General features: G+C 45.7%; 1 protein-coding gene across 4 annotated transcripts in view; it reads right to left on the bottom strand.

Moving 5' to 3' along the window:
• FERMT2 (fermitin family member 2) overlaps nucleotides 1-26740 on the bottom strand; it is a 170082-nt gene that overhangs the window by 100647 nt on the left and 42695 nt on the right. For all 4 annotated transcript variants that reach the window (XM_015415539.1, XM_015415547.1, XM_015415522.1 and 1 more), the window contains exon 2: nucleotides 13652-13885. In XM_015415539.1, the coding sequence (XP_015271025.1) occupies nucleotides 13652-13885 (234 nt within the window). The remainder of the gene's footprint in view (nucleotides 1-13651; nucleotides 13886-26740) is intronic.

The following is a 26740-nucleotide window of genomic DNA, read 5'->3' as shown; positions in this document are numbered from 1 at the left end:
AGACAAAGGGAGTAGGAGTAGGTGGAGACCAGTGTTCCCTCTAAGCTGAGTTAGTGTGGCTCAAGTGGTTAAGACACTGAACTGCGGACTGGAAGGTCAGTAGTTCAGCAGTTTGAGACCCGAGTGCCGCATGATGGAGTGAGCTCCCGTCTCTGCTCCCAGATCCTGCCAACCTAGCAGTTCGAAGGCAAGAAATTGCAAGCAGATAAATAGGTACCGCTTCAGTGGGAAGGGAACAGCGTTCCGTGCGCCTTGGTGTTTAGTCATGCCGGCCACATGACCACGGAAACGTCTTTGGACAGCGCTGGCTCTTCAGCTTGGAAACGGAGAAGAGCACTACATCTCTAGAGTCGGATTTGACTGGCTTTCGAGCAAGGGAAACCTTTACCTTTTACTAGCTCACAGTTTTTTTAGCCTCCAGCTCACACGTTTTTGTCTTAGCTCAGGAAGGAGGGCTCCAGAGCAAACTAATTTATGCAGTAGCCAAATTGCTTGCTCACAACTTTAATGCCAGTAGCTCATAAAGTAGAATTTTTGCTCACAAGACTCCACAGCTTAGAGTGAGAATTGGTCGAGACAGAGGAAATAGAAGAATGACATGCATTTATTCTAGCTACATGTCCTCAGGCGTGGTTTTAATATTGGGGTGTGCGTGCACACTAAAGGCTTCATGGAAAATATGCACATGGCAAGCAGCCCTAGCATATGAATACCTGGCATGCTGGTAACACTGCAACATACGGCCTGCTAACCCAATTCAGACATAGTGTCAGCCACTTGGAATCCATCACGATTAGTGTATTAGTCTGCATGCCTAGCAACCATTTTTAAACTGAGTGAAAACTGTTCATCTCCACTACATTTAGCAATTATTATTTTTTAAAAACTCCACCAAACTAGCAGTTAAAACCTGGTTGTGCAGGCAACAGACCTGTGCTGAAGCAGAGAGAGCGAAAATTAGGTATTTGATGAATGGCTGCAAATATGCGGCCTTCCCCTTCCTTCAACCTGCCATTAAAATATCCCCAGTTTTTAAGACTGGGGGCACGCACCAGCTTCCTCTGTTCATCAACCCCATAGCTCCCTGCACTCGCCAATATTTACGAGTCGTATAAATACGGAATAAGTTCTGCCTCCTGCCAAATGAGTTGCATCGAAGCCTGATGAAGCGACAACAAGAGTGACCATCCATTTGGAGCGAACAGTAGGCAAAATAATTCCATTCCCCCCATCAGGGATCCAACTCTGAAGACACTCTCTACCAGATCTCTGAAGTGGGTTCAGAGAGCATATCGATGCCCTCCCTGGATGATATGGTCACTGACCCATTGGTTCCTTCCCCCCGCAGAGGACCTTAAGATGGACTCTGAACAACTGGTTTGAATGGCGAAAGCCCTGGGTGTCACAATTCCATCACGATCCAGGACATCTTCCTCCCAGTGTTTTTCCCCTCCCCAATATCTCTGTCAGAACAAAGACTGCACATTCCAGATGCGAGGAGGAAATTCACAAATACCTCCCCCCCACACACACACCCAGTGATGCCCTGCTCCATGCCCAGAAGATGACAAAAAACCTCCAGGATCCCTGGGCAAACTGGGCTGGGGAAAAAATGACTTCCTGACCCCAAAGTGGCAATCGACAATTTTCCCTGGGTGTGTAAGAAAGGGCCACAAGAACTAAGCATTCTCATGATCTCCCTAAGTTCACAGAATCAGCATTGCTGTCAGATGGGCCATCTAGCCTCTAAAAATGAAAAGGCCCTTGCCCTGGTGGTTGACAGGTCAGACATCTATGACAAGCTAAGAAGGTGTGTGTGTGTGGGGGGTGTCATATTGGAAGAGGCGATCACACAGGTAAGACGGTCCCAGACCATTTAGGGCTTTATAGGTCAGAACCAGCATTTTGAATTGGCACTGGAGCCAGTGCAGGCGCCAAAATACTGATGCTCTACGTGCAGACCAGGGACATCTAGCAGCCACATTCTGGACCACCTGAAGCTTCTGAAGTCTTCAAAGCAGCCTTATGTAGACCGTGTTTCTATAGTCTAATATGGAGGCGATCGTATGGATCACAGTGGCAAGACAAGAGCGGGACAAACAGGGCTCGGCACAAGAGATAAAGCGCTGCCTTTGCCACCCTACAGAAACGTTTGTCCAGTGTAAGGGAAGCATCGAGCCCCACCTCCAAGCTCCTAAAGGAATCCACTGCAGAGAGCAGTTGTCAAAAGGTCGGATTAGATGCTGCCAAATTTAAAGCCTCAACAGAGGGTCCTTTATTCCAACCCCAGCAACGGCCCCTGCATCTAAATCAATCCTGACCTCTCCGAGATGCAGCAAAGTCCTTGGAAACCAGCTCCCGTTGCTTGCACCTCTCACAAATCAAGCCACAGGCAGCAATTTGTCCCAGGAAAGCTTGAAATGCCACCTTTTGGTCTCTCAGACTGAAATCAAGTTCTGCCATTAATTGTGTGGATCTCTGCCCACACTGTCAGACGTGATGTGCTCAAAAAACAAGGGAGAGACTGCCACTGTTTACCACGATTCCAGTGAGGTATCTATACCACGATTCCAGTGAGGTATCTATTCTATCTGAAGGAGTGGAATTCTATCCTACAAAAGACAGAACACATGAAGCTGCCTCAGATTGAATGAGACCATCAGTCCTACATAGCCAGTATTGTCTACTCAGACTGGCAGCTGCTCTCCAGGGTCTCAGGCAGAGAAAGGTCTGTCACATCACCTACCAGTTTGGTGTAGTGGTTAAGTGTGCGGACTCTAATCTGGGAGAACCGGGTTTGAGTCCCCACTCCTCCACTTGTACCTGCTGATGTGACCTTGGGTCAGTCACAAGCTCTGGCACAGCTGTCCTTGAAAAAGAGCAGTTTGTGTCAGAGTTCTCTCAGCCCCACCCACCTCACAGGGTGTCTGTTGTGTGGAGGGGGAAGGGAAAGGAGTTTGTAAGCCGCTCTGAGACTCCAAGTGAAGGGCGGCGTATAAATCCAATCTCCTCCTCCTCCTCCTCCTCCTCCTCCTACTACTACTACTACTACTACTACTACCACCACCACCACCCGGTCGTCTTAGCTGGAGACGCTGAGGATTGAACCTGGGATCAAGATCCTACTGGCATCAATGCTGTAAGCCCTTAAGGTGCCACTGGACTTCTGTTTTGTTTTACTATTCAACACAACCATGCCACCAACAGCCTCCATGGGCCACCATGAAAGCAAGACTCTTGGAGGCGAGCAGAAGAGTGAGGCATGCAGAGAAGAGAGATGTAGGAACACATGGCACATTCAGAGACAATTTTCCTAAAGCGAATTCTGAATCTTATGCTGCCGGACACAACAGCAAGAATACACTGCTCTGTCCTGGTCTGCCCATGCAAGGGAATGAGACAACAGAGTGAACCATATCACTTCTGACTGTAGGTGGGATATTTTTTAATGCTCCACTGTGTTAAAAAAAAACCCACAAAATACTCGCAGCTAGAAAGACAATAACACAATGCGGAGAAAGGCACTAATCCATCTGCTTCCTACTGTGCTAATTTTCCCTTATAGAGGTAGGTGGGTGGTGTTTTTTTTAAACCTCCTGCATTCACAGAAAACGCACATGCCCCAAAGCGATCCATCCCCACCTGCAGCCTGGGGTGGTTCAGTCCACTCAGTTCCAGTACCCCGACATCTCATTTTGCTGCACTGACAGATCTCTACAGGCTTCTGCTTCGAGAAACATGAGATGGATATACTCCATCAAGGAAGCCACAACCCTCGGTTTGCAAGGCCCGAGCAAGGCTGCTAAAGATAGGATGCTCAGTCATTCATTCATAGGGTCACCGTAAGTCGGAAGCGATTTGATGGTGCTTAACACCCACACGCTTGGGAAAGAAGTCTGTCTGTTTCCCTGCTGTGGATGGTAGGCTTGAAGACGGCTGCCACTTCTTTCAAACCGCAGCAACTGATTCACTCTTTTTGGAGGGTACTGAGACTGTGTCTGTGTAAACAGCTACACCTGATGAGCATGTCGAGGCGGAATCCTGGAAGCTCCTGTTGTACCCTCACGCGAGGAAGACAGGGAAACAGCCAGAGTCTATAAAAGTTCTTAGAAGGGACATCGGGAAATACCTGGGGGGCGCATTAATTATATATGCAGGTAAAGAACCAATGCTCCCTCTAAGCTGCGGTGGTTCAAGTGGTTAAGACGCTGAACTGCAGGCTGTGGAAGGTCGGTAGTTCAGCAGTTCGAGACCCGAGTGTGCCGCATGACGGAGTGAGCTCCCTTCTCTAGTTCCAGCTCCTGCCAACCTAGCAGTTCGAAAGCAAGAAATTGCAAGTAAATAGGTACCACTTAGGTGGGAAGGTAACAGCGTTCCGTGCGCCTTGGTGTTTAGTCATGCCGGCCACATGACCACGGAAACGTCTTCGGACAGCGCTGGTTCTTCGGCTTTGAAACGGAGATGAGCACAGCAAACCTAGAGTCGGATTCGACTGGCTTTCGAGCAAGGGAACCTTTACCTTTACCTTCACTACCTAAAGCGGCTTACAGTCTCCTTTCCCTCCCTCTCCCCACAACAGACACACCATGAGGCAGGAGGGGCTGAGAGAGCTCTGACAGAAACTGCTCTTTTTCAAGGACAGCTCTTATCAGAACTACGGCTTGCCCAAGGTCATCCAGCCAGGTGCAAGTGGAGGAGTGGGGAATCAAACCCGGTTCTCCCAGATTAGAGTCCGCGCACTTAACCACGACACCAAACTGGCTCACCAAGGAAGTCCAAGGTTGCTACACAGAGGCAGGTAATGGCAAAATACCTCTGTGTTCACCTCTTGCCTCGAAAACCCTACAGGGTCACCGTCAAGTTAGCTGCAACTTGACAGCCTTTTCCCACCACCACCAAATAGCTTCGGTTAATACAGTTTCAGATTTGGTAATATTGTTTGTCCTCAGGAATATTGCATTAAGCACTTGGAATGAGCATCTTAAAAGCCACAGAGGTAAAAATAAGTGTACTTTCCCCCCTGTCCTGTTTGCTAAGGAGAATGTACTCTAACCAAATGTAAAAACAGAGAGCTATCTTTTGCTAGCCCTGAATGGTTAATTTGTGCCACAGCTCCACTGTCTTCTCCCTTCCACACACACCCCGCCCCGTTTCCCCTAACAAAACAGAGGTATTCTTATTTGTACATGTTTTGGAATAAATGGGTAAGTTTAGAAAAAACATGAAGGAATCTTGTTCTGAAAGTTGCAAAGTGAACATTTTAAGGGAGCTTGTAAGCCGTTTGATGCCTGCTAAGAGTCTCTCTTCTTTCCTTACATTACAATCTAGAGGTTCCCGAACCCGAAAAATGTTGGCACCAATGAATAATAAGCTTTGTGACTTGGGGCGGGAAGATGGAGGTATCTAAAGGACTGTCTCTCCCCATATGCCCCATATGCACCGACCACAGTGTCTAGATTTCAGCCTACTGGCTGTTCCTCCATGTAAGGGAGCTCCCTCTAAGCTGCGGTGGTTCAAGTGGTTAAGACGCTGAACTGCAGGCTGTGGAAGGTCGGTAGTTCGGCAGTTCGAGACCCGAGTGTGCCGCGTGACGGAGTGAGCTCCCGTCTCTAGTTCCAGCTCCTGCCAACCAAGCAGTTCAAAAGCAAGAAATTGCAAGTAGATAAATAGGGACCACTTCGGTGGGAAGGTCACAGCGTTCCGTGCGCCTTGGTGTTTAGTCATGCCGGACACATGACCACGGAAATGTCTTCGGAGAGCGCTGGCTCTTCGGCTTTGAAATGGAGATGAGCACCGCAACCCTAGAGTCGGACTCGACTGGCTTTCGAGCAAGGGAACCTTTACCTTTACCTTTTTAAGAACCAGCGCTCCCTCTAAGCTGTGAATTCTTGTGAGCAAAAATTCTACTTTGTGAGCTACTGGCATTAAAGTGGTGAGCGAGACATCTGGCTGCTGCATCAATTAGTTTGCTCTGGAGCCGTCCCTTCCTGAGGTCAGACGGAAACGTGTGAGCCGGAGGCTAAAAAACTGTGAGCTGGCTCACACTAACTCAGTTTAGAGGGAACACTGGTACGAAATGAAATACACTATCCACAATAGGCTCTGGCGTAAGCCATCACATAGGAGCAAGGAATGGTGATTCCATGGGGAAGGAACAGGCACTGTAGAAACCAGGGGCAAATAACAGGATTGCTGAATCAGATTGGACATTCAAGGGACAAACCCCAGAAATATGGGGACCAATCCAAATCGTTATGCTTCTTTGTTTTCTTTGATTCTCCCGAACAGGTGGATGAACTACAAGCTGCAACTTCATAATCCCTTAAGTGTTTTGAGGATACCTTCATTGAGAGGCACTTGATGTCACAACCTTAGAAGGAGGTGGCATGTCCGGTCTAAGAACTATACCTCTAGTAGAGAGATAATGGGAAGGAGTCAAATTGGAAGATGTTGAAGTGTAGCCTGTAGTTTTTGATACCATGGTGTAGGCTGGACTAATGGAAAGAAGCAAGCAGAGAAGGCCATGGCTCAGTGGTAGAACATCTGCTTGGTATGCAGAAGGTCCCAGGTTCAATCCCCTGCAACTCTAGTTAAAGAGATCTGGCAGTAGGTGATGTGAAAGGCCTCAGCCTGAGACCCTGGAGAGCTGCTTCCCAGATGGACTGATGGTCTGGATCCAGCTTCATGTGTGTTTAGAACATAGAAGACTGCCTGCCTGAACTACCCAAGAATTCACAGACTGGTCAGATATTGCTACTGACAAATTATTACAGTAATATTGGTTGGTGAATTTGTGTGAGAATGGACAGGAGTCCCCTTGGGCAGTTCACCCAAAACTAGAGAAGAGAAGAAGAGAGAAGAGATTGGATTTATACCCCGCCCTTCACTACCCAAAGGAGTTTCAGAGCTGCTTACAAACTCCTTTCCCTTCCCCTCCCCACCACAGACACCCTGTGAGGTAGGCGGGGCTGAGAGAACTCTTGACAGAAACTCTCAAGGCATGCTCATACTGTTACATTTCCTTCCAAGAGAGGGAACTTGGATGCCAGTTACCAGATCTAGAATGCCAATAAGCTGTTTTGCACAGACTCCAGTTGGATGGTGACCACTGAAAACGAATCAATCTAGCTGGAAGTGGGAAACTGGCAGTAGAACACCAAAAAGCAGAAAGATGCAAGAGAGCGGCTGGGGATCGAAAAGCACCTACTGAAGAGGGTCTCTGGTATTATTATGGCCTATGGGGTAGCAGAGGAATCTAAGGAAGGTATTCTCTTGCAAGCACTATGGCACGTGGTCGACAACAAGTAATATTTTGCTTTTCTACTTGAAAAAGGCCTTAATATCGAATGCGGGGGGGGAATCAGTTGTCTCTTACCCACCCTTAATTAGCATTCTAGGAACCATTGAAGTACTCAGGCTTCAGTGCCTCCCTAATGAAGACACAGCTACCCGTGGCTTTTGTCCAGGCTCTGTAAGCCAGCCTACTGCATATTTCAGCTTTCAGAGCCAACAAAGCAACCAGTGTTCTGGTATATGAGCCAAGGGAAATGAAGTCTACCAACTGTATTGAAACCGCCACACTCGGCCCCTTCTGGCCATCTTGATTGTGAAGGGGGCTAGGGCTGTACTTGGAAGCCAACCCGTTCAGTTTCACAATGCACTCATTTCATAGCCCTTCTGCTATATAGCAAGAGTTGCCTCAGAGTTTATGGCTGAGGAAAAGTAGACCAGTGTCAAAGTTAGGTCTCGCTCTGCCAAATTTCTCTGCAAGTCAAAATTAGTACGTGTTCTAAAGCAAAGTTTCAATAGTTTACTTTGAACGCACATCCAAGGATGTGCATTCAGATATTTTGGTATATTTGGTTACCTGGGTAATACTCCGGATTCTCAAGAATACCGACAGATCCAGATGGATAGCCGTGTTAGTCTGTCTATAGCAGTAGAAAAGAGCAAGAGGAGTCCAGTAGCACCTTAAAGACTAACAACGTTTATGGCAGGGGAGTTGCTTTGGAGAGTCACTGCGCACTTCCTCAGATAACTGAAGAAGTGAGCAATGACTCACGAGAGCTCATGCCCTGTCAAGAATACCGGATATTGCTTCCTGAAAAATTCCATAAGTATTCAGGAATAAATCAGTCAGTCAATCCTAAAAGAAACCACCCTGACTGTTCCCTGGAAGGCCAGACACTGAAGCTGAAGCTCAAAGACTTTGGCCACCAAATGAGAAGGGAGCCCTCACTGGAGAAGAAGACCCTGGTGCTGGGAAAGACTGAAGGCCAAAGAAGAAGGGGACGGCAAAGGATGAGATGGCTAGACAATGTTATCGATGCAACGAACATGAAATTAAGCAAACTTTGGAGCACGACGGAAGACAGGAGGGCCTGGCGTGATGCAATCCGTGGGGTCGCAGAGAGTCAGACTCGACTCTGTGACTGAACAACAACAACAACAACAAATTCAGGAATATCCAAAAACATTCAGGGCTGGTATCTTAAGACTCCCAGTTCTATTTGTCTTCAGTTTTCCAGGTTTTCTGAGCAACAGAAGGACCAAGGGAGAGGGAAGGAGCTGAACCCAGGCAATGGGATCAGATGTTAGGGGGAACATTTTTGTGCAGGAGATTATCACGAGGCCAAAAATGTTGTTACTGCCACTCTCACAAAGGAAAAACCACCAATATCATTGGAACGAGAGATGTCAGGAAAGTTCATGACATACAGTTCATGAGTTATCTCCATTTTAAAAAAGCACAAGCAGATCCCACCAAAAAACCACCTAAGACAGACCCCACTTTTTCTTGACAACACATGTGGAAAAAGCCCAGCCTTTTCCCCCCAGTAAAATCGGGTACGGCTTTGAGCATCAAGTTTCTTTTTTTAAAAGCCACCACACATATGTTCTCAGTTTCAGAAGAGATTGCATTGGCAGCTACCTTCAGGGAAATAAAAAAAAGGGTTTAGTGAGGAAGTCTGAGTTTTCCCAGATATTGGACTTTCTCACAAGTTGTAGCGGTACTTAAGAGACTGCCAAAGATACAGTATTCGAGATAAATATCTTAAAGACACACAGCCAAGCACACTAAAAGTTATCAATACAGTACTATCACAGCGATATTTTTTAATATCAAAGCCCAAAACAGTGCAATGTTTGCTGCCTGATTCTTCAGCTTCCACCCATCGATTTTGTGTGACAGCTACTCCTTCAAATGCAAAAGGAGCGGTCATTTTCATTAGCAGGTATCTTCAGACGACTGTATATGAAGGAAGTCTGCGTGCACACAGAAACTCATACCTTGAATGAAGCTGGGTTGGTCATAAAGGTGCCAGTGGACTCAAGCTTTGTTTAACTATTATTGTAAGCCCCCTTGAACCCTGAGGAAAGGTGGGATATAAATGTTTAAATAAGTAAATAACCCCTTAAGAAGACCACCCCTCACATATCTCCCATTACAACCACTTGATCATGTCACCACCCTAGTATATTACATTGCACTCTTACTCAGTCAAAGAGTTCTTAGAGGTTACCCCACTTACTACTATGAACTCCCAGCTACTGAGAACACACCAGAATGTAGAACTGAGCACATTTTGGATAGACCGCCCATGAGTTCTGGCTTTAGAATGAACTCAGAATAGTATGTTATTTTTGTAACAAGGCATTGTGTAATGCAATGCAATGCAATGCAGTTTTGTTCCCCTTTCTTCGGCTTCTGTTACCCCCTTCAGGATGCAGACAGATGGTATCTGATATAAGCCAGAGTATTATTTTTCAACGGTGTCCATATTATTAGGGAAGGGGACAGTGGTTTTAAATCAGGAGTCCTATTTGACAAGATCGCTGCCATGCCATAATAGTTTACCTCCAGCGGCTCACTTCCTGCCTACTGACAGAAATAGGTCAGCCAAGAGTAATCCATTTTTATTTTAAAAGCAAAAAATAGATTTCTTATGACAACGCTCAAGTTGCAGATTCCAACTGCACACTCCAATGTTGGCTTCCTTTTCAAATAGGTCTGGACCAAAAGACATCCGTTCAAAAATTGATACTAGCAGTTATAAGAGAATGCCAACTGAAGAAGTGAGAAGGCTACTTTGCTGAATATAGAAAGACCAGGTACATCAGAAATCGTCCCCATCATTATAAACTCATACCTACAATGACCATAGGTTGCCTCTTAAAGGAAACAGAAAAGCCAGTTTTACCAAGAACTGATTGGCTGCAAAGATATTTCTCACCACTACAAGCATAGACAGCTTCAAGAGGGGACTGGATAAATATATGTGGCAGAGGTCCATCAGAGGCTATTAGCCACAAGGTTGAGATGGAACACTCTGTCTGGGGCAAGTGATGCTCTGTCTTCTTGGTGCTTGGAGGAGGCAACAGTGGGAAAGGGCTTCTAGTGGACCTCCTGATGGCACCTGGGTTTTGGCCACTGTGCGACACAGAGTGCTGGACTGGATGGGCCACTGGCTTGATCCAACATTGGCTTCTCTTACTTTCTTACCAACAGCTTTAGTGGAAAAGGTAATCTTGGATACAGTCTTTCTGCCCAGAAAGACGGACAGCTGAAAGACCGTGATGATTCAAGAAGGAAACGCTGTCAAAATGAGTGTTTTTCTTACTAAGCACCCATGCAATTAAATGCAGTGCTGCAAGTGGAACAACACAGTTCTCCTCTCTGAGGCTCCTTTGGATAGGCAGGGCAACGGCTGACACTGATGATGGTTCAAAACAATCTTGGGGTGAAACTAGGTACGATTGCTGGAGTTATACAACTGGAACTCCTGTCAGTTTGCTGTAGGAGAGCCAGTTTGGTATAGGTTAAGTGCCCGGACTCTAATCTGGGAGAACCGCGTCTGATTCCCCACCCCTCCACTTACAGATGCTGGATGACCTTGGGCAAGCCATAGTTCTGGTCACAGCAGTTCTGGAAAGAGCTCTCTCAGCCCCATTTCCCTCATAGGGTGTCTGTTGTGGGGAAGGGAAGGAGTTTGTAAGCTGCTCTGAGACTCCGAGTGAAGGGCAGGGTATAAATCCAACCTCCTCCTCCTACATATTTGTTGTTGTTCAGTCGCAGTCGAGTCCGACTCTTTGCGACCCCATGGACAAGATCTCGCCTGGCCCTCCTGTCTTCCGCCGTCCTCTGAAGTTGGCTCAACTTCATGTTCGTCGCATCTATGACACTGTCTAACCATCTCATCCTTTGCTGTCCCCGTCTTCTTTGACCTTCAATCTTTCCCAGCATCAGGGTCTTCTCCAGTGAGTGCTCCCTATTTGAGCTTCAGTTTCATTACCTGGCCTTCCAGGGAACAGTCAGGGTTGATTTATTTTAGGATATGTAGGATATCCTACATATACCGGCCATTTTAAAAAAACAAAAAACAGCAATGCCCCCCCATAAAAATCTGGACAGTACCACTGGGAAATGAAGGGTTTGATCACCCCCCCCCCCAATTCAATGTTGTTTCCCTAATGCTTTAAACCATGGGATGAGGGTAAGGACAGTTATCCCTTCTCTCTTTCTCTCTCTCTCTGTGTTACACGCTGTGACCTCAAGTCACTTCCGACTTAAAGAGACCCTGAATTAATGCCCTCCAAAAATGTCCTCTCATTAACAGCCTTGCTCAGGTCTTGCAAACTGAGGGCCGTCGTGGCTTCCTTGACTGAGTGAACCCATCTCATGTTGGGTCTTCTTCCTCTTTTCCTGCTGCCTTCAACCTTTCCCAGCATTATTGTCTTTTCCAGTGATTCTTGTCTTCTCATAATGGGACCAAAGTACAATAACCTCAGTCTGGTCATTTTAGCTTCCAGGGGGAAAAGTTCAGGCTTTTTCTCCTACTAAGGCTGTAAGTAACTGCTGGGGGCAAAGGGAGATTTATTTTACTAGGGAAACAGTGGTGGGAGAGAATAAAAAAAAGAAAAAGATGCCCTTTCCCAGTGCCGCAGGCCTGATTCATATCTACTCCTTCACCTGAGCAGCTTTTTAAGGCAAATTATACATCAGAAATTATAATCATAGAGTTCCAATAAGGCTGTAACTTCATCGGTTTGAAGGTGTCAGCAAGCTGCCAATGTTTTGTTTTATTTTTTCTATGTGCGCTTGATTGCTTTCACTTTCATATGTAGACCTGTTGATGCGCTTAATTGCTTAGCTGCTGAAACGTCTATATCTCTCAAGGCCACAGGTGGTTGCCGCTGCTTGTTAGTTGCTTGGAGGATCTCACGAAACACCGTGAGAAAGAGATAACGTGTGCTGCCTAGAAGCGTTTGCTCCCAGGCCCGATGGCGCGCGGGGGAACTCCCACAATTGGGCCTCAGTGGTTTGAATGTACTATAACATACCATGCTCTTTGCTCCCCCCTCATTCCGAACAGTGATCCTGTCTATGCATCTATGGCTTCAAATAAAGTATAACCTTTCTGCAAGTGTGTATTTCGTTGATGCTGTGGGGAGTCTGACAGAAGGCTGTCTTATTGCTGGATAACTTGATGTACTTATGTTTTGTAAAATAATCATTCGGGGTGGTAACGGTAAGCAATACTGACACCTATTTTATTTATTTATTTACTGCACTTCTATCCCACCCTATCCCATGATGGGCTCAGGGCAGCTCACAACAGAAACAAAACACAGTGAATGCACTCTAGTTTTCAATTGGTACCCCAGCGTCTTTAAAAAATAAATAAATCACACCTTCCATACCTATACAAGGACCATTACAAAAATCAAAGGAAATGTCTGTCACCAAAATCTGATGGGATGCCAACAGCGCACACAGCATAGAAACAAAAGAAATCCTTTACCCAATGAGACCACTGAACCTGCATTGTTCCGCCAGTCTTCAAGGATACATTTCCAACAAGCGTGATTTCAAATCACTGTAACTCACTACTCCACATGTCTATCTGTTATCTTCCTCTCCCAAGCAGATTTGCGCCAGCAGGGCGGAGAGGGACTCTAGGCTGAATACATTAAAAAGATACCAGTCTAGGAACCTGCAACCGTAGAGAGTGCCCCTTTTGCCCAGAAACTTCATAGGGAAATCTCTGCTTTCACCATGCTTTAGGGAACCAACTGTACCTTTTATAACATGTAAAGCTAAAAGTTTCCCTTGCTCGAAAGCCAGTTGAATCCAACTCTAGGTGCTCAGCTGCGTTTCCAAGCCGAAGAACCAGCACTGTCCGAAGACTTCTCCGTGGTCATGTGACTGGCATGACTAAAACCGAGGTGCACTTAAATCAGCCCTTGTCCTCCTTCTGAGACCTGTGTCCTGAACAGCAGGCAACACACCTCACTCTGAGACAGGCAAAAACTAACACAAATTACAAGCCTGGAAACAAAGGCTTACGAATTACTGTGGGCAATCAGAGGTGACGCCAAAGCTACTCCACATCCTTTATTTCACTAATATTTAGCACACATATTTCCATCAAGCTGATCGCTATCCACTCTTCCTGTTACAAGAGAACGGCATGACACCCAGGTCACGGCAAATTAATCAGTCAAGACAAAGGAAGATTGATTAAAACATCTATGCTTGCTTCCGATGTGGGGCCACATTACCAAATAGGTACCAAGAGCTAGAGGAGATGATTGCCTGTCGCATTAAGAGGCAATGCAATGCTTATCAATTCCAACAGCAGATACTCACTGAAGGTTTTGCAGATGTCAGACACCGCTTTGAAGACTCTGTCGGAGAAGTTCACTTTCACCTTCACATATTTCATGTTCGGGAGCTGGAGCCGGAGCAGTTTGTGCTGGGGAGTGAACTGCAGCTTGGCGTCAGCCTGTATCCCATACTTATCCAAGGTCCAGTGGGTTTTAAGGAGCCAGGTTTTCTTCTTTTCCCACCACAAGGCATGGTCGGACCAATCTTTTTTGACATCTAGAAGAGCAAAGATATGAAATCACGGATTAAATAACCAATCTAGCCATTGCAAGGGGGCACTCGGGGAAACCACAAAGCATCCAGGCACAGACAGAAGTAATTTCTTTGGCTAGAAACACAGTCATCAGTCGCTGTGTCTTACCTAATGGTACCTATGACTCCCGTATTGAGAATTCATCTCAGGTTGCAAATAAGTTTGATTTCTTGAAAAGGCCTGGAATGAGATCAGACTCTTTAACGTATGGAGTCCACGAATGCCAGGAAATTGAACTGTTACGGTTATGTGGACTACACAACGAATAAGGCAAACAACACAGAAGATTAAAGTTTGAGTCCAGTGGCACCTTTAACACCAACATTGTTTTATTCAAGGTATAAGCTTTTGTGTTCAGAAGTTCAGAAGTTCTTTAGAGGTGGGCATGCACATGAAAACTTATACCTTGAATAAACTTTGTTGGTCTTAAAAGGTTCCACTGGACTCAAACTTTGTCCTGCTGCTTCAGACCAACATGGCTACCCATCTGAACGCAAAAGATCATACAGGATACTCCATTAATTAGTCTAATCTTCCTTTAATGTCAACTAAATGACTGACCATCACAACAGAAAAATGTTAACAGTGTTGCCTCCCAAGGCATTTAAATCAGAGGTGCAAATCACCCCTTATTTAGAAATACCGTCACTCCAGCTGGATTTTGTTTGTGCTATTTGTACTGCATCATGTACCAATAGCAAAACACAGTCCTGACCTGGAGAGCCAAGGCTAGCCAGATCTCATTCAATCTCGGGAGCTGAGCAGGGTCAGTCCCGGTTAGCATTTGGATGGGGGACCGCTGAAGGAAGACCAGGGTCACTATGCAGAGGCAGGCAATGGCAAACCACCTCTGAACATCTCTTGTCTTGAAAACCATACAGGGTTGCCATAAGTTGGCCGCAACTTGACAGAAAAAACATAACATAAACATAAGAACATAAGAGAAGCCAATGTTGGAATAGGTCAAATGGCCCATCCAGTTCAACACTCTGTCACACAGTGGCTAAAAATACCAGGTGCCAGGGCTCTTTTTGTAGAAAAAGCCCAGCAGGAACTCATTAGCATAATAGGCCACACCCAACAGCAGGAACTCAGTAGCATATTAGGCCACACCCCTGACAGCACAGTTTATTAGCATATTAGGCCACACCCCCGTGTTATCAGAAGTGTGGTCATCCAGCCACACCCACCTTTTGCTTCTTATTCTGTTTACCTTGCTTGTTGTCAAAACCCAGGGCTTATTTAGGAGCAAGAACTCCATTGCATGTTAGGCCACACACCCCTGATGTAGCCAATCCTAATGAGTGTCTGCTGTTGGGTGTGGCCTATTATGCTAATGAGTTCCTGCTGGGCGTGGCCAACTTGGGAGCCAGCCAGAACTCCGTTCCTGTGCGTTCCTGCCCAAAAATAGCCCTGCCAGGTGCCATCAGGAGGTCCAGCAGTGGGGCCAGGACACTAGAAGCCCTCCTACTGTTGACCCCCCCCCCAAGCACCAAGAATACAGAGCATCCCTTGCCCCAGAGCCCCTCTCTATACCTTGTGGCTAATAGCCACCGATGGACCTCTGCTCCATATGCTTATCTAATTCCCTCTTGAAGCCATCCATGCTTGTAGCCGCCACCACCTGCTGTGGCAGTGAATTCCACGTGTTAATCCCTCTTTTGGTGAAGAAGGATTTCCTTTTATCTGTTCCAGCCCGACTGCTCTGCAATTTCATGGAGTGCCCACAAGTACTTGTATTGTGAGAAAGGGAGAAAAGTACTTCTTTCTCTACCTGCTCTATCCCACGCATAATCTTACAAACCTTGATCATGTCACCCCTCAGCCGTCATTTCTCCAAGCTAAAGAGCCCCAAGCATTTTAGCCTATCAAAAATAGGTCCCCTACTACAACATGTGAGAAGACCTGGCCTCATGTGATAGGATCAAATCCAGTGTTCACAATACTATTTTTTCTCTCTACACACTTCAGGAAGGAAAAATCTATCCAATAATTCAATCTATGGCTTCTAAGTGTTATGGCAGAACTCAGTCACTACCGTTTTCTTTCATTCACACCACTAATAATTCTTCATAGGTTAAAATTGTGATATAACATGGATTCAAAAGATTCTTAGGGCAAGGATGCTTTGTACAGCCTCCTGGCTTTCCTCACCAAAGCAAGAGGCAAATATCCACAGAGGTAATGAACAGGAGTTTTGCTTTTTTTTGCAGTCCTTGTGCTACAGATCTTTATTAATCACCAGTCACTTCCCTTTGTACCCTTTGTAAATAAATGTTTTACACAGGAAAGACCATATCAACCACATCTTGTACGTGCAACTAAGAGAGGGAAAAAATGGAAAAAGTAGCTGGAACAGAAAGCGATGAGAGATCCCCAGCTAGCACACTGTACTAGGCCAACTGCCTTTCTACCCTTGTATCCTATTTCCAGCAACAGAAGGAGGAGAATGGATTTATACCCCGCCCTTCACTCAGTGTCTAAGAGTGGCTTGCAAATCTCCTTTCCCTTCCTCTCCCCACAACAGACACCCTGTGAGGTAGGTGGGGCTGAGAGAGCTCTCTTGAAAACTGCCCTTAAAAGAACAGCTCTGAGAGAACTTGTGACTGACCCCAAGTCATCCAGGAGAAGGAGGAGGAGGAGATAGGATTTATACCTTGTCCTTCACTCAGTGTCTCAGAGCAACTTACAATCTCCTTTCCCTTCCTCTCCCCACAACAGACACCCTGTGAGGTAGGTGGGGCTGAGAGAGCTCTCTTGAAAACTGCCCTTGAGAGAACAGCTCTGAGAGAACTTGTGACTGACCCCAGGTCATCCAGGAGGAGGAGGAGGAGATTGGATTTATACCTTGCTCTTCACTCAGTGTCTCAAAGCGGCTTAAAATCTCCTTTCCCTTTCTTTCCCCACAACAGACACCCTGTAGGTAGGTGGAGCTGAGAGAGTTCTTTCCAGAACTGCTCCTGAGAGAACAATTCTGAGAGACCTTGTGACTGACCCAAGGTCATCCAGCAGACGCAAGTGGAGGAGTGGGGAATCAAATCCAGTTCTCCCAGATTAGAGTCCGCGCTCCTAACCACTACACCAAACTGGCTCTGAGCATCAATCAACAAACAAACAAACAGCCAATACTAGATGCTAAGGAGAGCGATGATGTAACTCTCTTTTCTCCTCACTCACTATATTCATGGGTGACACCATAAGGGCATCCGGGACAGGAAGTTACATTGCGTGAACCACTTGCGTCAATGGCAATGTGTTTATACCTCTGAGGATGCCGGTCACAGTTACTGGCAAAACGTCAGGGTCTACAATGCCAAGACCACGGCCACACATCCCGGAAAATTTACAGCAACTAATGGCAAAACCTTCTCCTCTTAACTTTTACAATGGCCCAGGGCAGAGAATTCCACAGATTGACAGTGTGGTGCTCAAAAGCACTTCCTTTTGCTTTAACTACTGTGATACATCAGGACGCTTATCTCATTGTGTGCTTGTCTACTTACTGGAAATATTATATCCCATGTTTTCTCCCTAAAGGGCATTCTAGGAGGCTGAGAAGAACATGTACAGACCTCTCTGCTCTTTGACCTCTCTGCTCTTTTCTCTGTAGTGAATTTTGAAATCTGATGGTCACCAACTGTACTTTGGGGTTGTTTCGGGCATCTTGGAACCATGAGGCTTCTCAAAGTGGAAAAAAAAGATCATGTACGTGGGCAATTGTCCTACTTAGGAGACTGCAGATTTCCAGTGCCATCCTGAGTCACCTTCCCTCTCTGTGGGGCTTCCAGACCACAGTGGTAAGTCTCAGTTCTCAGTTCGATTTATTGCATATGGCCATTACAAATACGATACAATCAGGGGTCATTTCCTGCAGGAGTGCACAGGAGCAGAGCTCCGGCAGTAAAGAGCCCAGAGGGCGGGCACATGCAACAAGCCCCGCCCCCTGCTCCCAGCTGCCCTCAGTCAGAGCAAGAAGCAGCCAGGTAAGTTGCAGAGCTCCCCCCGGCCCCCGGTCCAAAACAGTCCAGTGGCACCTTTAAGACCAAGTTTTATTCAGGTACAAGCTCTCCCTCCTCTGCGAGGACAGATCTGCACGTCCCCCCCCCAATAGCTAGCAGTCCAAAACAGTCCAGTGGCGCCTGAGCGGTGGGTGTTGCCTTCTGACACACTTCCGGTGATGTCAGGGGGTGTGGCACATGCAAATGAGTTATGCTAATTAGTTATGCTAATGAGCTCCTCCACCTCTTTTTCTACGAAATGACCCCTGAATACAATACAATACAACAAAAGTTATAAAATGCAGAATAGGATCTGCATTAAAACCCAGGAGATAAAAATATGTGTGTGTCTAGCATGAAACTGATTACAAGCTTAAAATAACACAAGGTAAGATAATACAGGATAAAAAGGCAGCGAAACATACAAAGTAAGTATAAGGTTTGGGATAAAATTGCTGAAAGGGACCTTATATACCTTAACATAGCCCTGGCTATTTAGCAAGAGAGGAATTAATCAACTTAATTCAGATTTTCTTTGCCACTAAGGCAAAGAGTGCAGCCTTGTGCAAATACTCTGGGCTCCACTTCTGCAAGTAAAGTTATAACTTTTCCGGATGTGGAGCAGGGGCCCAGTTTATCTAAGATTGTGACAAGAAACCTCAGTGTTAAGTCAGAATTTGGTATGTCTCCCCCTCCCAGCCATTCAAATGCACTGGAAAATTGGACAAAATCATACAATTTTTTTCTTTGAGGTTCACAAGCCTTAACGTACTGTAATACCCCCTCTCTTTTCCTCCTCCACAAATTCTGACCTGACAGAGTCTGTAGATAAGGACATGGGCAGCATCTAGTTTGTCCTGGCCGGGATGGCCCAGGCTACCCCGATCTCATCAGATCTCGGAAGCAATGTTCCCTCTAAGCTACGGAGCCTTGTGAGCAAATATTCTACTTTGTGAGCTACTGGCATTAAAGTTTGAGCGAGCAATTCGGCGACTGCGTAAATTAGTTTGCTCCGGAGCCACATCCCTTCCTGAGTGAAGAGAAAAATCTGTGAGCCGGAGGCTAAAAAACTGTGAGCTGGCTCACACTGACTCAGCTTAGAGGGAACACTGCTCAGAAGTTAGGCAGGGCTGGTGCTGGTTAGGACTTGGATGGGAGACTGCCATGGAAGACAGGGGCAGGCAAGGGCAAACCCACCTCCGTTCATCTCTTGCCTTGAAAACCCTATGGGGTCGCCATAAGTCAGCCATGACTTAATGGCGCTTTCCACCACTAAAACCATCAGTTCTCAACAAGTCAACCAAAACTGAATCCAAACATGACTCAAGTAATTGGCAGCAGGATCAAATCAGTCATTCCTAAAAGAAGTCAACCCTGACTGTTCCCTGGAAGGCCAGATAATGAAACTGAAGCTCAAAGACTTTGGCCACCCAATGAGAAGGGAGCACTCCCTGGAGAAGACCCTGATGCTGGGAAAGACTGAAGGTCAAAGAAGAAGGAGACGGCAAAGGATGAGATGGTTAGACAGTGTCATCGAGGCAACGAACATGAAATTAAGCAAACTCTGGAGCACGACGGAAGACAGGAGGGCCCAGAGTGATGTGGTCTAGGGGTCGCGAAGAGTCGGACTCGACTGTGCGACTGAACAACAACAACAAAACTATAGGCTAACAGGCACTACACCCTGTGGTCATGCATGCAGCTGTAGGTTGACCCTAGATCCACTTTTCTGACTGGATTCCTGGCAGCAGTGATTACTAGAAGCTTTTACCCAACCTGACAAGAAAGTTGGCACCTGTTTCATGTTTAGATGTTACACAATAATCCATGCTTTTGTAGCCTTAATATTTGACTAACACAGGGCACTTTAAGTACTGGTTATAAATGTAACCGCTTTTGCATTAACAGCCCATTGTACGTTGGGAATTTTATAACGGTCTCGTAGATTGTTCCAAGTAGCCTCAGCTATAAGAGAACTAGATAGGTTACCATGTTTTACTGGGCTTCAGATGAGGTCTCTGAAAAGTAGGAATCATCTGGACTAGACACTAATTTGAATCTAGTCCCTAACAACAGAATCATATCTTTTGACTTACTCTCCATACTAAGTAAAGGCATAATATTTTTAAATTTTTACAACTGAAGAGCTTATTGACTTTAAAAAAAAAAATCACAGTGGCTCAGCCTTGAGAAAACTCACTCAATTTGAGGAGTTAATATTTCAGGAAGCAGAACAAGTCTTCTGTAAAATATACAACTTACTATTTAACTTAATGTTAGCAACCAGCCAACATTTCAATTAAAATGGAATGCAGACATTGGTTATATATTATTTCAGAAGAAGTTTGGATATCTGTTATTTCAGTGGATTCCTCCTCTTCAGTATACCTTTTATTTAAAGAAAACGTTGCAAAAATGATACACTAAGGTCCCGTTCACACTAGGCGATTTGGGCCGGGAGCGGGACAGTTCGGGGACGGATCAAACCGGCGCGATCACAACACAACATCTGGGAAGCGTCGAGCTTCCGTCCCCGAACTGGCCCTTCCCCGCACAAATCCACCTCAAGTTGAAACCACCTACCTTGGTGGTTCAACGGGAAGCCGCGCTACAAACCGGGCGTTTGATCACCGGCGCATCCTTGCGCCGGCACAACCCCGGCCCGTAGCCGAACTGCGCATGCTCCGACAGAGCCGTGTTTTCTCCCCAGCGGCTCCCGGTCAGAGCCGTGTTTTCTCCCCAGCGTTTGATCATGCCGGGGAGAAAAGGCGCCGCGGCCAGGGGATCCGTGGGATCCCGCCGCGGCGTCTCAACGTTGGCGCGGCTTTTAAAAGCCGCGCCTTTAGAGGCTTTTCCCCTGCCGTGTGGCAGGGGCCTAATGGTACCTTAAACCACAGAGATTATCTAAAATATATCTAAATGATCTAAAATATATAAATCTTCATCAAACTTATGTGAGTATTGCAGATCTCCTAACACAGACTTTTATACACTAATAGTAGAAATGCGACTGTGGGGAAAAACTGTTAGTAGGTAAACTAAGGCATGGCTGAGGCTTTGAGGTTCCACTTTTACCCTTAAATACTGCTACTTAAATACATTCACATGGTTCCTACCAGATACCGACTGGTGGGGGTTTTTGGCCAGATTTTGGTAACAAAGTAACTTTCCCGATAGACAATTCTGATTTTACAAAACTAAGGGGCTATTTTTAAAGCATGAGAAAGATATGCAGCAGATTGTCATATGAGGGAAAACAAACAGAAGAAAAAAAATTAACCAGTCAAGTAAACTGCTTATGGCTTCAGTTAGAAAGATTGTTTATTCTCCAAATATGTTGATAAACTTATATATTTCCATATGCATAAAAGTCAAAACTCTATATATGCATACCTTTCCTAAAAAAAATTAAAAAACCAAGCAATATAGCTATTTAATTTTTTTAAAAGTACATTCACCCTTAACGGCTGTTCAAAAGTGCCATCAACTCACAGCCAACTTACGGTAACCCCATAGGGTTTTCAAGGCAAGAGATATTCAGCGGTGGTTTACCATTTGCCCACCTTCACATATCAAACCTTGGCCTTCCCTGGTGGTCTCCCATCCAAGTACTAACCAGGGCTGACCCTGCTTAGCTTCCGAGATCAGGTGAAATTGGACTTAGACTGGGCCAGGAGGGTCACAGCAGACAAACAGACGTGGTTTACCACTGCCTGTCTCTGTACAGCAACCCTGGACCGCCAGTCTGGTGTCATGGTTAAGTGTGCGGACTCGAATCTGGGAGAACCGGGTTTGATTTCCCCACTCCTCCACATGCACCTGGCTGGATGACCTTGGGCAAGCCGTAGTTCTGATAAGAGCTGTCCTTGAAAAAGAGCCGTTTCTGTCAAGAGCTCTCTCATCCCCACCTACCTCACAGGGTGTCTGTTGTGGGACCATTCTACATATCTCCCAGCCCTCTTCAAGTCATTCAGCTATGTAATAAAACAAGGTGCTGGACTGTAACAAGGGTAGAAGAGGTTGACTGATGTGTGTGGGGGGGAACCACGTCAATCGCTTCCATGAGCTTCTCATTCCACGTTCCTACTACACTCTCAAAAAAGATTCATAACAATTTTTGTTATAAAGATTAATACAAGCTTACTGTGTGTGAAGGACACGGGAGAATCAGTACGGTGTAAGAAAGTGAAGAGGACCTAAAGAGCCTCTTGCTAAGTTGGAAGAGGAGAGCGCAAAAGTTGGCTTGAAACTCAACATCAAAAAACCTAAGACCATGGCATCTGAGATTGGATTTATACCCCACCCTTCACTACCCAAAGGAGTCTCAGAGCGGCTTACAAACTCCTTTCCCTTCCCCTCCCCACAACAGACACCCTGCGAGGTAGGCGGGGCTGAGAGAGCTCTTGACAGAAACTGCTCTTTTTCAAGAACAGCTCTTATCAGAACTACGGCTTGCCCAAGGTCATCCAGCCAGGTGCAAGTGGAGGAGTGGGGAATCAAATCCGATTCTCCCAAATTAGAGTCCGCGCACTTAACCACTACACCAAACTGGCTCTCAATCCTTGGCAAATAGAAGGGGAAGTCATGGAAGCAGTGACAGAATTCACGTTCCTGGGATCCAAGATCACTGCAGCCATGAAATTAAAAGACGCCTGCTCCTTGGAAGGAAAGCGATGGCAAACCTAGACAGCATAATAAAAAGTAGAGACATCACCTGCCAACAAAACTCAGTATAGTCAAAGCAATGGTATTCCCAGTAGTAATGTATGGCTGCAAGAGTTGGACCGTAAAGAAGGCCGAACACCGAAGAATAGATGCTTTTGAATTACGGTGCTAGAGAAGGCAAAGGATGAGATGGTCAGAGTGTCTTATCGATGCAACGAGCATGAAATTGAGCAGACTCCAGTGGGCGGCAGAGTACAGGAGGGCCTGGTGTGATGTGGTCCATGGGGTTGTGAAGAGTCGGACTCAACTGTGCGACTGAACAACAACGAAAAAAGGGTGCTGGAGGAGGACTGGAGAGGCCTCAATTCAAATCCCCATCAAGCTAATCAGGTGACCTCCAGCTAGTCACAGTTTCCCAGCCTAACCCAACCGCACAGGGCCGTTGTGGAGATATTTATATGGCAAGCTTCCTTGACTTCTGCAAGGAAGGAGGGTGCCTAAATAAATGTTTTAGATAAATTATTAAACACAAATGCGAAGGGGGGGGGGAATCACGTGCCTTAAGAAAATGTGAGATAAATATGCAGTATCTACACAGAAAGTCTACTTTGTCATCATGATTAATATCTGTCCAGAAACTTATCTCTAGGTCTGTTCTGTCTCTGTCATACAGATCAAAGGTTTGTCAAGATACTCATTCAGCCCATAGGGCAGGAAGCAGTATTCTGAAGCAAAACCTCACATTTCTCCTCAGAATCCATTATCAGCATGCAAAATTTGTGCAGATCTATTCATATGACAGATGTTATAGATATTATGTTTGGCAGTGCCTATATCAACCCCAGGAGTACGTGCCCTGCATTTGATCAGACATCATCAGCTGTACAAAAAAGGAAACAGATGTCTAAGAGGAAAGACGGATTTTTTTTTTAACCCCATCAAAAACTTTTATCTTATGCATTGGGTTCCTGTTTCAAGATTCACTTATTATTGTATGAAGATAAAATATGCAGAATTGTTTTTAGAACTATAGCTAACAGAGACTGGGGGGGGAAAGGTAGAATGAGGTATAAAAATGCGATGTTAATAATGTAATGGTTTGGTATTTTTGGCCACAAAATAATGTAATAAAACAGCTTCAAAGCTGGTAGATTTGGGGTACCAAACCATAACAGTGATTGAAAGACATTCATGTGTGAACACCTCTTGTGCAAAACAGCTTATACAATCAGAAGTGTACTGTCCTGGTACTAGACTGATGGCCTATCAGACAAGAAGATGGGGATATCATTTCCTGAACTCCCAGCATTTTTAAAATAACTCTAAGTTTATCACATACCAACAACACAAATTTCAACAGTAGTATGTTAAACACAGTAGTACGAAAAATACTTATTCCAATAGCTGATTTTTACACATTAATGCTTTTACAGAAATCTTTATATGTTAAGATTCCATCAGAAGTGCTTAATAAATACAAATCACGATTTTTTTGGTGGGCATATCCTACATCAAGGTAGCCCCGGTCTCCATGTTTTCTAAAAAGGGGGAGTTCCCAGAGTTTTTAAAAGTTCATTCATCAGGTACACAAGTCCCCTCAAATCAGATTTAGACCACAGTCAGGGAGAAGGGCTAAACACAAGCCAGTCTATGGGCAAAGCTACATGCATGGCATAATGCAAGAACGTGTTATCAGGCAGAAAATTCAGCTCCCAGCAAGTTCTTAGCCACTACAGCTGAAAAGGTACACCTACTGAAGTGAGCTCCCGTCTCTAGTTCCAGCTCCTGCCAACCTTGCAGTTCGAAAGCAAGAGATTGCAAGTAGATAAACAGGTACCACTTCGGTGGGAAGGTGACAGCGTTCCGTGCGCCTTGGTGTTTAGTCATGCCGGCCACATGACCACGGAAACGTCTTCGGACAGCGCCGGCTCTTCGGCTTTGAAACTGAGATGAGCACTGCAACCCTAGAGTCGGACTCGACTGGCTTTCGAGCAAGGGAACCTTTGCCTTTTTTTACTGAAGTCTCAGAAGCCAGAGAAAGTGCAGAAGGAAGATTTCCAGCAGCCAGGGACAGGTCATTAGTGCTCTGCATAGTACCTTGCCTTTGTCCATGACCAAGAAAATGACAATTATGCAAAATACTTTTTCTTCAACGTACCTACTGTGTGAATGCATATAAAAAACAGTGTTTAAAGTGCAAAGGGACTCCTAAAAAGAAGTTATTCCAGCATAGGATTCTGTGGGCCAGTGCACCCCCTAAGCTGTGGAGTCTTGTGAGCAAAAATTCCACTTTGTGAGCTACTGGCATTAAAGTTATGAGCGAGCGATTTGGCTACTGCATAAATTAGTTTGCTCTGGAGCCCTCCTTCCTGAGCTAAGACAAAAATGTGTGAGCGGGAGGCTAAAAAAACTGTGAGCTGGCTCACACGAACTCAGCTTAGAGGGAACACTGCTGTGGGCTACAGACCATTTCTTCAGATGACGTAGTAGCTTAAAGTCCAGGGGTCCCCAACACGGTGCCTGTGGGCACCACAGTGCCAACCGGCCAAATGTTTTTAGAAAGTGGGCAGGGCTAAGTGGGGCATTTGCCCAGAAAGACCTCTGATTGGCCACTGGAGAGTTAATTGCCTGTGCAGCTTTTAGAAATACTGCTTCGACAGCAGATAGCCACCTCTATGCAAGGATCTTCACTGAGTGATGGAAGGTAATCGTGCTACCCATTTTGTAGCTGCACCCACCACGCTGGGTCAGAGTTCCAAAGGTGGCTTGCAGGCTCAAAACAGGTCAGGGACCTCCTACCCTAGTCCATGACAGTTTGCTCTAGAATAGAACCTTATCAGTGTGTTGCAACATAAACGAATACAAGAACTCGTGGGCACTCCATGAAATTGCTGAGCGGTCGGGTTAGAATGGATAAAAGGAAGTCCTTCTTCACCCAAAGAGTGATTAACACGTGGAATTCACTGCCACAGGAAGTGGTGGCGGCTACAAGCATGGACGGCTTCAAAAGGGAATTAGATAAGCATATGGAGCAGAGGTCCATCAGTGGCTATTAGCCACAAGGTATAGATAGGGGCTCTGGGGCAAGTGATGCTCTGTCTTATTGGTGCTTGGGGGGGGCAACAGTGGGAGGGCTTCTAATGTCCTGGCCCTACTGGTGGACCTCCTGATGGCACCTGGTACTTTTGGCTACTGTGTGACACAGAGTGTTGGACTGGATGGGCCTTTGGCCTGATCCAACATTGGCGTCTCTTATGTTCTTATGAACAGGAATCTTTCAGTCACACAGTCGAGTCCAACTCTTCGCGATCCCATGGACCACATCACGCCAGGCCCTCCTGTCTTCCGTCGTGCTCCGAAGTCTGCTTAATTTCATGTCCGTTGCCTCGATAACACTGTCCAACCGTCTCATCCTTTGCCGTCCCCGTCTTCTTTGACCTTCAGTTTTTCCCAGCATCCAGGGTCTTCTCCAGTGAGTGCTCCCTTCTTATTGGGTGGCCAAAGTATTTGAGCTTCAGCTTCAGGATTTGGCCTTCCAGGGAGCAGTCAGGGTTGATTTCTTTTAGGATTGACTGATCTGATCTCCTTGCCGTCCAAGGGACTCTCAAGAGTCTTCTCCAGCACCATAATTCGAAAGCATCTTTTCTTCGGCGATCTAGTGACAGCTTAAAAGCTAACACAAAACTAATAATTGAGAACAACCCAGAGCAAGTCTACTCAGAATTGTACTCAGGTCTATTCAACTGGGTATTTATTTTTTAAAGCGCTGTTATGTCTCAGAATTCAGCAAATGCAGATTCTTTCTTTCTAACGCAAAGCAATTCCAAGCCCTAGCTTTAGCCTCTTTGCCTAACAACCATAGCAGAAAGAAGCACTTCTCTCTGTAGTAAGTGGAATTACAGCGTGAGAGCTAGGACGAATCTTTGCCCTAGTTGCCAAGCATGGAAAACTGCTTTAGCTGCCACGGCAAAAACTTTATATCTCAGCGAATAATGTAAAGTTATAAGACTGAGCTCACAAACTAGAAACATCCAAAATAATGGTTTGAAAAATCTATATCACGCTCTCTCATTAAATTTCCAAAACAAAAAAGTCCTATCTAGGGAGAGACAAAAAAAAGAAAGAAAGGAAAATCGTAATTGAATTTAGAAAGCC

This window comes from Gekko japonicus, unplaced genomic scaffold, assembly GCF_001447785.1.
Source record: "Gekko japonicus isolate JY-2015 unplaced genomic scaffold, Gekko_japonicus_V1.1 scaffold2089, whole genome shotgun sequence".
NCBI lineage: Eukaryota > Metazoa > Chordata > Lepidosauria > Squamata > Gekkonidae > Gekko > Gekko japonicus.
This window is presented reverse-complemented; position numbering and strand designations above follow the sequence as displayed.